At 32.3% G+C, this 13,522-nt stretch overlaps 1 protein-coding gene across 2 annotated transcripts; it reads left to right on the plus strand.

Moving 5' to 3' along the window:
* Positions 1 to 4,815: 4,815 nt before the first annotated feature.
* LOC146956032 (auxin response factor 18-like) lies at positions 4,816 to 8,482 on the plus strand. Of its 2 annotated transcripts, none has more exons than XM_085725867.1 (4): positions 4,816 to 5,495; positions 5,628 to 6,788; positions 7,098 to 7,978; positions 8,147 to 8,482. In XM_085725867.1, the coding sequence occupies exons 1-4, from the start codon at positions 5,484 to 5,486 to the stop codon at positions 8,199 to 8,201; spliced, it is 2,109 nt and encodes a 702-aa protein (XP_085581993.1). In that variant the 5' UTR covers positions 4,816 to 5,483; the 3' UTR covers positions 8,202 to 8,482. The 2 variants fall into 2 exon arrangements, with proteins under 2 accessions (XP_085581993.1, XP_085581999.1); XM_085725873.1 differs by having other exon boundaries at positions 5,639 to 6,788.
* The last annotated feature ends 5,040 nt before the right edge of the window (positions 8,483 to 13,522 follow it).

Below are 13,522 nucleotides of genomic sequence, written 5' to 3' on the forward strand. Positions count from 1 at the left end.
CAATAAATATTGAAACAATTTTTTTTAAAGAAAAATGATAATCCGTGCTCATGGGACACTGGTTAAGGAATGCAATATAAAACCGACTTTATTGCATGAGAAGTTTCAAAAAGTAGTACTATATTCAACTTTTTAAAAGTAAAAAATTTGTTGTTTTCAATGAAATTTTTCTATTTTTATCTTTCTTAACTAGTTTTCATGGGACACTAGTTGGCATGAACCTTTTTTAAAACCGACTTGAAGGAGCAATCTGCCCCGTCACGATCAACTTAAGGTGTGAAGTCAAAATCCTCAATGGTTTTCCATTCTAAAGATGAGAGAGGATGTAATAGATATTAAATATGTATTTCGATTGGTTTAGCGAGGGAAGATGATTATTTTGTTTCTTTCCTAATAACAATAATTAGGATTTTTTTACCTTTAATAGATATCTCAAAATATCACAATGGCTTAAACTCTTTGAGACTAGTCCTTAAGTCAACAACAAGAAGTCTATTTATTTTGTGTACAAAAACATCAGTGTTTTTATATGAGGTTGAATTACCTCTCAAATAGACGACTTTATGAATCAATTTTATTTTGTTGATGAGAGACGTGTTACAAACTCTCCCGACACTATATCGTGAGAATAAACTTTAATGGAGGAATTTTTTTTTTTTTTTATCTTTGTTGATGAGATACATGTTACTAACTCTCCTTTGACATCCATTCACTTTTGACTAGGTGCAAAAACTTACCTAGCCCTCCGATAGAAATTCGTTTTCCTTCCTTAAATATATCCTTATTAACAAAAAAAAAATTCTCCTCTCTCTTCCAACTAAATAATAGATCATTAAAAATAAAATTATTAAATAAAATTTGAAGTAACTACTTTATTCATGAAAGACAATATATTTTTTCTTCTAAATTTGAAGATATTATTTGGCTCATTATTTAATATTTGTTTTAGCAAAAAAATAACACTCAATCAATTTTTAGATTTTATGAACAAATTTAAATAAAACATCAAATAACCCTTGAAAAATCTATCCTTCCAAAAAACCCTAGAATAATTTAGAAAAAAGTTTGTTTAATCTTCTTCATGGACATTTAAGAAACTGTCTAATTTCCTAAAAAAATGTCAATTTAAAATAATAAATTTTCAAATCAGACATCACAACTCATCTTTCTTTTTTCTATTTTTTTTTTTTGGTACAAAAGAGGGCAAAGCCAACAACTCATCTTTCTTTAACATATATGTTAAATGTTTTGCTGGCTTTTAAAGATATGGGGTTCACTATTTTATATCCTTTCAAACGAAAACTAAAAAAAGAAAAGAAAGTGAAAACCTAACAAGAAAAGCCATTTATTAATTAATTAAATTAAAGCACACAGAAGAAACCAAATAGTCTCACTTATGAAGTATGAGTATTTACAAAATAGAGGAAACCGGATACGTGTTTGATGTCGATATTCGAAAGAAGCTTGTTTGATATTTCATTTTTCCTCAACTTTTTTTTTTTTTGAAGAAGCTAAAATGAATTATATAACCACAACAAAACTGGCCTTCCTAGCACAAGGTATGCTAAGGAAGAAACACCAGTCAAACGAACAGCATTCGGAACAATTTACAAGGCTTACCAATGCTTAAGCCAAACACCAAAGATCACAACAAAATAGAAAGACAATTAACCTATGCCTAAAATCGTAAACGGACTTAGCCACCAACCATGATAATTGAGGGGAAGACATACATGTTTTCCCTTCAACCACCTATAGGTTAGGGACTTGATTTTGTCCACCACCTGCGTCATAGAACAATGTTTGTCATTAAAGATTCGATTATTTCTTTCTTTCCAAATCTCCCACACTGTTGCAAACCAAATAACCTGTAAAATAGAACACCGAGATTTAGCCACACCACCAATAGTACTAAACTGGTAGTAATGACTTGCCGCGTCATATGGCAAGACCGCTGACACTCTAAGCCACCTGAGAATATGATTCCAAACTGAACCGAAGAATTTACAATGAAATAATAAGTGGGGGGATGTTTCAACTTCCCCACACCCTCCAATACATAACTGAGCATCAAAATCAATAACATTTCGACGAAAAAGATTGTCTTTAGTAGGTATCCTGGCACGAAACACTCTCCATGCAAATAAAATCACCTTCAAAGGAACATCCTTGTGCCAAAGAGATGAAACGGGCACCACAGGATCAACAGGACTGTATCTGTAATAAAATTATATACACTACGCACTGAATAAACAGATGAGGGTTCCAACAGCCATTTCCACGTATCACACCGATCTTCCTGCAATACAACATTAGAAAGTAAAATAACAAGTTCCCCCACCAACTCCTCTTCTCACGCAAACAGCCTACGCCTCCATCTCCAAGCCTCCGGCCCATCCACCCCCCAACCTAACGAATGCATAATCAACACGGACTCATATAGCCTATTAAAACGATCTCTAAAAGACAATTCACCCACCCAAACATCCGACCAAAATAATGTATTTTTACCATCCCCCACCACTTGCCTAACATTCCTTTGAAACAATTGTTCAGACTCGCCCTTCGACAATGACAACTCATATAGCCTATTAAAACGATCTCTAAAAGACAATTCACCCACCCAAACATCCGACCAAAATAATGTATTTTTACCATCCCCCACCACTTGCCTAACATTCCTTTGAAACAATTGTTCAGACCGCAAGGCAGAGACATCCCTCCACCAAACCGAAGCATCACGACTGCCCCTCCTAATCCGACCATCCTCCACCCCATATCTAGATGACAACACCCTAAACCACAACCTATCCCTATCCACCAACAACCTCCAACACCATTTCCCTAACAGAGCAATATTAAAGTCTCTAATTCTCCTTACCCCCAAACCTCCAACCTCCCGACTCCGACAGATAGTCTGCCAATCAATCCAAGAAATTTTCCTATGGTCTACACTCCCCCCCCAAAAAAAATTATTAAAAATAGATTCGATAGAGGAAACCAACACTTGTTGTATATTATTGGGAGTGACTTTCTCTTAAATTAATACAATGATTATATATTATTTGTGTATTTCAGTTTCTTTCTTGTTGTAAACCAACACCTTTTTTTTTTCAAAAAAAATTTAAACTATTTTTATAAAGTTTTTGTTGTGAATTGAAAAATTTAGCTCTCTCACATTATATTACATAGAAAAGAATATATATTTTTTTAACGTACTCGCACTTTGTTTTTATTTTGTTAAACATTTGTTTCACTGTACTGGCACCTCTAGATTTTAGAGTCTCACATTTTATGAAGAATTGAACTAAAGTCGCGTTTGCTTGAAAGTAAAAAATGATATTTTTAATCAAGAAATGTATTTTTAAAATTTGAACAACCCTTTGATAAAAAAAAATGAACAACGTTTATATTTATGTATGTAAAGAATTTACATTTTAATAATATTTTATCATGTAACAATCTTTATATTTTTACTCTATAACTAAAAAAAAACATACTCTATAACATTTAAATAAATAAAATATGATAGATAATAAACAATGCATGACCCATGCACATGTACATTTATATCGCTGGGTTTTCTCTACGCAAGTATATTATTTGTGTAGATAATTGTTAAATTATCTAACCGGTGAATTTTTTTCTTCGTGAATCGAATATTATCTATACGTAACTTTAAAGACCAATTTTTGAGTCAGATATAACCACAATAATCGATCTTAAAAAGTTAAGGTTTTACATTTTGAAAGTTTACCTCAACTCGTTTTACTTAAATAAACTCGAGTCATAAACTCATATGAATTATTTAAAATTAAAATTATATAAAAGTTATTATATATATGACATATGTAAGAAGCTAATATAAATATTGTAATGGAAATGTTAACTTGTGCTCTTGTGGCATAAGTTAAGAAGGCAAATGTAGAAAGTTTTTCCTTAAAACTTGTGTATTCAATGTCTTAAAAGTTACAAAAGTTATATTTTCAATACAAAATTTATTTTTAATTTCCTTTATAAGCTCTTTAACTTGTGCCCTAAGGGCACAAGTTAACATGACCCATATTGTAAAATGTCAATACTGCATAATATGACTTAAGTATAAAGACAAAGTATATTCAACCACCATAATAAAACATTATGCTCAACTTAACATCATAATACAAAATTAACTCGTAAAATCATAAATATTGTGTGTTGTGTTGTTCATTTAAGAAGGTTTCAGACGAAATAAAGACAAGGCAAGATAAGGCTAGAAAGTGTTAACCGTAAAGGTAGACAAGTGCTTTGGGCTACTGAGTTTGAAAAAAGATATTAGATTTTAAAGAAAACGGACCCAACAAAATGGCCCAAAACCAAAAAAATTGTGATTTTTTGGTGTTAACTCATAAACTCGAACGGTTTTATCCAAGTTTATCAAGTTTACCATGTGTTAACTCGTTCAAACTCGTTAAACATTTCAATTTAAAAAAAAACGATTTTACCTTTAAATCAACACAATTTTGACACTTAAAACGTAAACTCGTCCAAATTTACAAGTTAATCCTCGATCGATTTGTATGGAAAAACATATATATGAAAAGAGACCAAGCTCTAAACCAGATCTTTTTAACCATATAGAATACCTTGGGCAACCATAGTAAAAAAACAGAGAAGAAACCAAATAGTCCCACACACAATAAATAAACAATAATAATGGATGTTACTAAAGTCCACCACTACTACACACACACACAACACTTTGATATTTTTGTTGTTAAAAGTAAACAAAAGTCATTGGTTTTTATTATTTGTTTCTGTTAGTTTTCGTGTGTTGTGTGGTGTCATTGTGCGTGTATGCTTTTGGACTCTTGCCATTGCATTGCATCATCCATCCATAAACTGTCTCTCTCTCTCTTTTCTTATCTCTGCACTGCATCCATGTCGGCCATCATCTCTTTCCTTTGAATTGAATCCACCTCAAGATTCTCTTTTCTAAATTCTACCTTTTTTTCCTTCTTATATTATAAACTTTGAAGAAGATCTTGTTACATATATAATACAGATTATTTTGTTGTCCCTACTTGCTTTTTCTTCTCTTCATTTTTATGCTTGGATCTTGAACTGTTTTTTATTTTTTATATGTAAAAGAATTTCATGTTTTAACTTGTTTAAAATCCTCTGTTAAAAAACAGAACAGAATTTTTTTTTTGGTGGGTATGAACAATTTTTATGAAATTTCAAATTTTGATGAACATGGAAGCGACCCTTTGAGATATTTAATTGTTCAAGACATTAGGATTTTCATTGTGTCAATGTTTTGGAGACAAGGTAGTTAATTTGAAGAAAAAATAAATAAACTTTATGAAATCTGAATTATTAGTCTGTCAGCAAAATTGAAGACTCAAGAGAAGCAGTGAGCAACTGGGATTTTTGTTTCTGAATTTTGTTGACACGTGGCAAGCAATTTTCTTCTTGTTCCAGCGGTTACTGTGTGATCATATATGACTTTTCAGGTAGAAAAAAGTTCATAAATTGCAACTTTACTAGTCTTTTAATTCATGGTGGAAGATAAAAATTTAATGTGTATATTTTTATTTTGTGTCATCAATTCTATTACTTAATTTGGTAAACTAATACAGTTGCAGAAATTTTGCAGTGAAAGTTTTTTGAAGATGAATATATTTATGGATTCAAGAGATAATAACAATAATAACAATTCATCAGAAGAAGTTGAAAGGTGTTTAGATCCTCAACTATGGCATGCTTGTGCAGGTGGAATGGTTCAGATGCCAACAGTGAACAGTAAAGTTTATTACTTTCCTCAAGGTCATGCTGAACATGCATGTGGACCTGTTAACTTCATGAATTGTCCAAAGGTTTCACCTTTGATTCCATGCAAAGTTTTATCTATTAAGTATATGGCTGATCCTGAAACAGATGAGGTTTATGCTAAGCTTAAGCTTGTTCCTTTGGGTGGAAATGGTAATGGAAATGATGCTGCAGATTATGACACTGTTGGAGGAAATGAAAATCAAGATAAGCCTGTTTCATTTGCAAAGACATTGACTCAATCTGATGCTAACAATGGTGGAGGTTTTTCTGTTCCTAGGTATTGTGCTGAGACGATTTTCCCTCGTTTGGATTACGCGGCCGACCCTCCTCTTCAGAACATTTTGGCTAAAGATGTTCATGGCGAGACGTGGAAGTTTAGGCATATTTATAGAGGAACACCGAGGCGGCATCTTTTGACTACTGGTTGGAGTACTTTTGTTAATCACAAGAAGCTTCTTGCCGGGGATTCGATTGTGTTTTTGAGAGCGGAAAATGGTGATCTTTGTGTTGGGATTCGACGAGCGAAGAAGGGTATTGGTGGTGGACATGAGGATCCATTACCATTAGGGTGGAATCCTGTTGGAGAAAATTTTCCTCTTCCTTGGTTTACACAGAATGAGAATCAAATGGGGAGAAACATTAACAACAACAATAACAATGGTTTGAACTCAGGCGCGAATATGACTGGGAGGGAAAAGGTTAGGCCAGAAGCGGTCCTTCAAGCGGTAACTTTAGCGGCTAATAAGCAACCGTTTGAGGTTATTTACTACCCTCGCGCAAGTACGCCAGAGTTTTGTGTGAAGGCGCCTTTAGTAGAGGCGGCAATGCAGATTCGATGGTGTTCTGGAATAAGATTCAAGATGGCCTTTGAAACCGAGGATTCGTCTCGAATAAGTTGGTTTATGGGAATTGTATCTGGAGTTCAGTTTGTTGATCCCCTTCTCTGGCCTAATTCACCTTGGAGGCTTCTTCAGGTAACACCATATTTTATTAAATTTGATGTCAATTAACAGAACATAAAATTGCATAATACTTAAATATGGTAATCTTCTCTCTTGCTAATCTTTAATTTATGTTATCCTTCGCACTGTGCATTACGCGTACACGTTGAGTTACCACTTGATTACTAAATTAATGAACTCTGATGTTGTTTGTTAATCCATTTAAGAATGTGCTTCTGTTATTTTGTTACCAGTTGAGTTTTGTATGATTTCATTTGATAGGATCATAGGAATATTTGCATTGTGTCTACTCATAATAAGTAGTATTATGATATTTTGTAGGTTAAATGGGATGAACCAGATTTACTGCAAAATGTAAGAAGGGTGAGTCCATGGTTGGTTGAATTAGTAGCAAACATTCCATCCATAAACCTTTCACCTTTCTCACAACCAAGGAAGAAATTGAGATTGTCTCCACACCACGATTTCCCCCTCGACGGCCAAATTTCAGTGCCATCGTTTCCTAGTAACCTTCTAGGTCAGAGCAACCTATTCCGTTGTCTACCCGAAAGTACTCCTGCTGGCATGCAGGGAGCCAGGCATGCTCATTATGGTCTTCCGATATCGGATCTCCACCTCAGTAAAGTTCAGGCAGGTCTATTTCCGGCCGGTTTCGTGCCTTTTGATCATGCTGCTAAACTACCTAGTGTCTCTAATAACCTAATGATGCAAAAATCTAGCACGAGTGAGAATGTCTCTTGCTTACTATCCATGGCAAGTTCTACTCAGTCTTCAAAGAAATTCAACGATGAGAAGAAACCTCAGCTTGTTCTTTTCGGCCAAAAAATTCTCACCGAGCAACAAATCTCTAATGACCATTCATCAGATGGAAATACCAATAAAATGGGTAATTTTTCCGATGGTTCGGGAACTCCTCGTCATCAACAAGTCTTACCAAAACGCTCCTCTAGTGAGAGTTTCCAATGGTATAAGGATAACCGCGAAGAAACGGAAGCAAGTTTGGAGAGTACGGATCACTGTAAAGTTTTTCTCGAATCAGAAGATGTCGGTCGGACAATTGACCTTTCTTTACTTGGATCTTATGATGAACTGTACAGAAAGCTGGCAGACATGTTTGGCATAGAAAAATATGAGAAGGTAAGTCGCGTGCTCTACCGTGATATATCTGGAGCAGTCAAACACATTGGAGAGGAACCATTCAGGTAAGAATCACAAACACTACCCTCCTGAATTTCACAATACATTTCATCATATCTTTAGACCCTTTCTGGGTTGTTTTCGTAAGATCTTTCAAACAGTCTCATAAGTGTTTATGCTAGTAGATAACCTCAAATAAGTCAATGCTTATTATCTCTTTAATGTTGTTGCAGTAACTTCACAAGAACAGCAAGGAGGTTGACTATTCTAATGGATTCAAACAAATAAACCATTCTTTCAATTTTGTACAGCTGGTTAATCAAATCCTCCATTGAGCAATAGAAGGAGGCAGAGTGATCTAATTTTTGAATGTTTGGATTTTGAAATGTAGTGAAAATGTGAAATCCTTTGTTTTTTTAACTTTGCTTACTTGATTTCTCTTTTCAATTGAGTTTTTTTTTTTTTTTTTTTTTTTGTGGAAGAGGATAAATATGATTGGTCTTTTATGTAGTGAAAAAAAACACAAGTATTCAACTTGAATACTTAATTGAAGCATTCAACTTTGTAGAGATTGTAATCTGTCTCATTGATTTTCTTGTTGCTACATTATGCATATAATTGATTAGCAATTATATTTAATCAATCTTGAATCATATGCAATTCTAAGGCCGAAAATGTATGCAACATCATCACCTATAAAATTAATTAGACCATGTCAACAAAATAATGGAGGTTCTATTTTGGTTGGTAAGAAATTGGTGCATGATTGTATATTTCTTATATATATATATAAATATAGTGTGAGAATAGCAACAAGCTAGAAATTAAAAAAATGTGATCAAGTTTCCGTTCAAGAGACACATCATGTTTTAATTTTTGGAAGGATGCACCCTTAATCTTCCCAATTGATATTTTCTTGCGTGATAGAGGAGAAAAAGAAACAATTAAAACCAATTAAAAAAAGAAAGAAAAAAACAAAGTTTGTTTGAAAGTCTAATTACAACACAAGAGAAACATATACAACTTAATCATATATTTTTAGTACGAATACAATTTTAAGAATACATAATCGTTAGTTTTTTTCTGTCAAAAAAAAAAATAATCGTTAGTTTTTTGTGGGATAATTTTGTCGTCTTTTATGATCTTATTAGACTTAAGAGGTTAATCTTTGTTGTCGTGCGAAGAAGATGCTTGATTGACACCAACCCTAACACAACAATAAAAAGTCTATTCACAAGGGAGAAACATAGAGTGAAGTTGACATCATGCATGGTCAAGCATCAAATGTTTCACACGGCAACATATATTTACACACATCACGAGCCATGACTTCAATCCAAGCCAGCTAGTAATAATGTGCCACATGGAAGACATTGGCATGAAACAACAACAAAGGAAGAAGTCATGAAACATGGTTCTTAAAGGGTTCCAAAGCATGGAATTTTCCTTACCTAAAAATCAAAACCGGAAAATTCAACCAAACATAAGTCTCATGCTGATGGCGCAAAGTGTGGGAGAGTTTAATTTAATATAGTTATGTTAATTAATGTGATGACATTAATTTTAGGGGTTATCGGGATTGCAAAACAAGAGTTGTCAAACACAAAGTCAAATAATGTTAGATTTGGAGCGTGACATCCATAAAATACTATTAACATTAAACAAATAACTTTATAGTAACAAGAAAGGAAGAGCTGGAAGGCATAGGACACATTCCTATTTGACTACATAAAACAAAACAATCAATAAAAATGATATTGTTTGAGATACTAACATACGACCAAGTCTATGCTTGTATAAGTAAGATAAAGTTGAATCAACAAAAATTGATGTATTTAGTTTAAATTTTAAACAAGATACATCAATTTTTGTTGATCAACCTTCTCTTATACTCCTTCCGTCCCTATATCTAAGCACTCTTTTATTAGAGGTAAAGAGTGCTTACATATAGGGACGGAGGGAGTATATATGATTAGAGGAGATTATGTTTCACTATTATATAAAATGAAATATGATTTGACTTATTTGATTCAGTAGTAAAAAAAACAAACTTAAATGTAGTATAAAATTAATTTATTTGTTCACATTAGACAAAATCACTAATATACTATCTCAATTTTATTATAAATGCCTTATTTGTACTATCTTTTTGTTTTAAATTAATTCTCATTTTAAATATCATGTCAATATTTGTTAACTTTTTTAACAATATTTATGCTTACATTTTTCATCTAACTATTCAATGTGAAAATTTTAGGCTATAAACATATGTTTTTCTAACCTTATGATCATATTTATTCTAGAATGGGACATCAATTTTCACCTTAAATTTAACTAATGTTTTTTTAAGATTATCTTGAAAAGACACAATGTGTGAATGAAAGTGATAGAGTTGGTAGTAAATAAACTTGGCACACGTGAGAACGTGGGGCCATGCATGGAATGGTAAAGTAAAGGTAAAGAAAAAAAGACAATAATAGTTTCACGTGTGGGTGACGTCATCAACGGTGGGTTTACGCATGTGTTACGGCGTGTTGGCGACCGGGACTGTTTTCTTGTTGTCTTGCCACTGTTTCACCTTCATCGGTTGTTTCAGCTTTCAATAGTTTATCATGTAAACTTCAATTATAAATGTTAATGCACAGATAGTGAGAGAGAAATATACTATTGATCATGAATTATAAAATGAGAGAGCCAGAGAGAAGTATTAATGGTGACTGTAAAATTAATGATGTTGACATATTTAATGGAGGTTGGTCGGGTCGATAACGAGCCGACTCATATTTCACAAATTTTATAAATAGGTTAAAATTTCTATCATTGTCGAGAGAAATGCTTTCTTAAGAAAAAACTCAAATTAAAAAAATTTGGGCACACTCACACAAATATCTTTTTATGTAAAGATCAAATGATTTGATAATGTTGAATGATAAGACTAATTTAGTTATCTTTAATTTCTTTCTTTATTGTGTGTCCAAGTGTTTGCTAGTGTTTTTGGTAAACAAGAAGATTAGTTTTGATTATTACAAGCATAATTAAACCAAAAATCCTATGACATGTTGTGCAATTTTTTTCTAGAAAGTGTATGAATGTTCATCGTATTCATAGGTTGCTTTATGAACAAGATGAATTTGCGTATGAAAATAATTGTCTCTCGACAGGGAAAAATGCAGGAAATGCAAGTAAAAGACTTGAAAGTTTAAAACGTAGAAACTTAAAGAAAAGGTAAATTGCATGAAATTAATGTAAAGGTGGTTCGACAAATCAAATTACTTACATTCTGTACGACTCTTTTCTCTAGACGCTGGTACTTCGAGTGTTAGAATTCTATAAGTGATTTGGACCTATTTTATATATGAAAAACTACTATTTATACAGAGTGAAAATAAATGCAAAGAGCTAACTGCCACGGACTGCACTTCTTCCATCGAAAAATGCATGTCCCCCACGTCTTCAATAAGAAAACTACTACTTTTTGATTTCAAAATTTTCCCCTACGACAGCAACTGCTTGTCTTCGACCAAACATCTCTCTGGATCACTTTTGTTATCGAACTCTTACAAACGCTAAGTTCCAGACCATGTCGAAATCTCCATGCTGAAAATAATGACTTTAATTCATAAAAGAACAAAAATCAACTCATTAACTACATTAATTAAGTCTGTCAAAATTACATGCTAACACCAAGTAGTTTAATTTATGATTGTACCTATATAAGACTACCTCCATTGTCGATACAATGTCTGAGTTGGTGTATAATTTATAAATATTTTTTGGGTCTTGTTAACGCGTGTCCCCGGGGCACTCTTTAAGCATACTAAATTAAGTAATTATTCTTTTAAAATGTTAAAGTTTTTAATTTTTAATGCACTGATTACACATACTTTTATAAAAGGTTACCATTTAAAGTCCTTAATCTGTGTCTTAAGGGCACTTGTTAACATTTCTCTTATTAATGATCTTTAAATCTTTAGACATATTGTAATGAACTTCAAAATTTAACTCACCTAAACTTTAATTCATTTTAAAATGTCACTTTTTGGATTTAAGCGTGGAAATTTCTTATTAGTAAGCTATACCCAAATTTCATTACAAATTCTTTGTTGAGATCTTTTTGAAGGGAAATTCATTGTTGAGTTATGTGGTTCTCTCTTGATGTATCGGACTGCACTTTTAATCTAAATTTATTTCCATGAAAAATCATTACAATCAATCTCCATTTCTCTTGGAAACCAAAATCAAGATGGAATTCAAATTAAGTTCCTAATATATTTTTTAAAAATAACTAAAAAAGTTAACAATCTTTTTTTAGAGGAAGAAGAAGTTTAAAAATCTTATCCACCACCATAATTTTTCTTAAGACTAAATATCAAATTAATCCCTAAAAATTTGAATGAGACCTATAGGTCATTGACAACATTGATAATATAACTCCTTATTTTTAGCGTTCCATCTTTTGATAAAAGAAAAAATGACGAATTCTTATTACATTCTTATTCCCAAAAAAGAAATGACAAATTTTATAAGATTGAATAAAAAAATTGATTAATCATTTTATAGTGAAGGAGTTGCTATGCTTAGTGTGTGACTCGTTGGTTTTTTTAGAGTGGTTAAATTTCTACAAAAATTCGTAGAATTAATTACTAAAGAATTAATAACATACTCATCGCTTAACATTATCTGGATATAAAGAACCGTGGAAAATAGAAAATCAAAATAAAGATATCCAATTTATTCCCTAACAAAACTAATAATTATAAAAAAAAAAAAAATTGACAACTGATACATTATTCATTGTAATAAATTTCACATCAATTTTTTTTCTACAATTTCTTGGCCATCCATCCCCTTGCGGTTCCTTGTTTTTGAACATTACAATACAGCATATGTATAATAGGGGTGGCCTTGAACATGGACAGGAGAAACGCCCGACTATTGTATGGCTTTGTATATAAACTTTTCTTTAAATGAGTGACAAAATGCTTTTGTAAAAGAAATTGGCCAAACCATGCATGTTTGAAGCTTCCATGTTCAAGCATTTTTAGTATTCGTGGACAACTGTTTTTTTAAGTATACTTAGATAACCATGTCTCTATGCTACTCAGAGACAGAATCCGAAACATGAGGATCCCCATAATTGATCGGATCTTGAGTTGGATCATGTGACTTGAAATCGTATTATCAACGATATCTCGTTGTTTGGCTTAATCATACAACTATAGATACGTATTATAAACACAGAATCTATATCTATGTTTTATTAAAAAACAAAATCTACATTTGTGTATATTGATTGCAATTCACTTAACTACTCTGCTATCTTTTTTTTTTATCCGGTTCATAGGGAAAAAAAAAATTAATCCGGTTCATAGGAAAAATAGATTCTCATAATTTGAAGTTTGACCGAAGTTAAGTAGAGTTTGGTCAAGAATCGTTTCATCTTAGAATTTACTTTATGATCTTTTATTAATAAAGAAAATTTTGTAAATGAACTTTATCTTATCATATGCTCAATTGTAACATCATGAGATTTTTAACGAGCTTAAAAGAGCCTTAACATTTATGGGTTGCCCTCACTCTATTCGGTCCATTTCCCTTTACTTGGGTCA

This window comes from Medicago sativa, chromosome 1, assembly GCF_051527215.1.
Source record: "Medicago sativa cultivar Bolivia chromosome 1, Bolivia_mono, whole genome shotgun sequence".
In the NCBI taxonomy this organism is placed as follows: domain Eukaryota; kingdom Viridiplantae; phylum Streptophyta; class Magnoliopsida; order Fabales; family Fabaceae; genus Medicago; species Medicago sativa.

Coding starts and splice junctions, on each gene's coding strand:
- LOC146956032 (XM_085725867.1), top strand. Junction 6,789..7,097: donor CACCTTGGAGGCTTCTTCAG/GTAACACCATAT, acceptor GATATTTTGTAG/GTTAAATGGGATGAACCAGA. Junction 7,979..8,146: donor ATTGGAGAGGAACCATTCAG/GTAAGAATCACA, acceptor ATGTTGTTGCAG/TAACTTCACAAGAACAGCAA.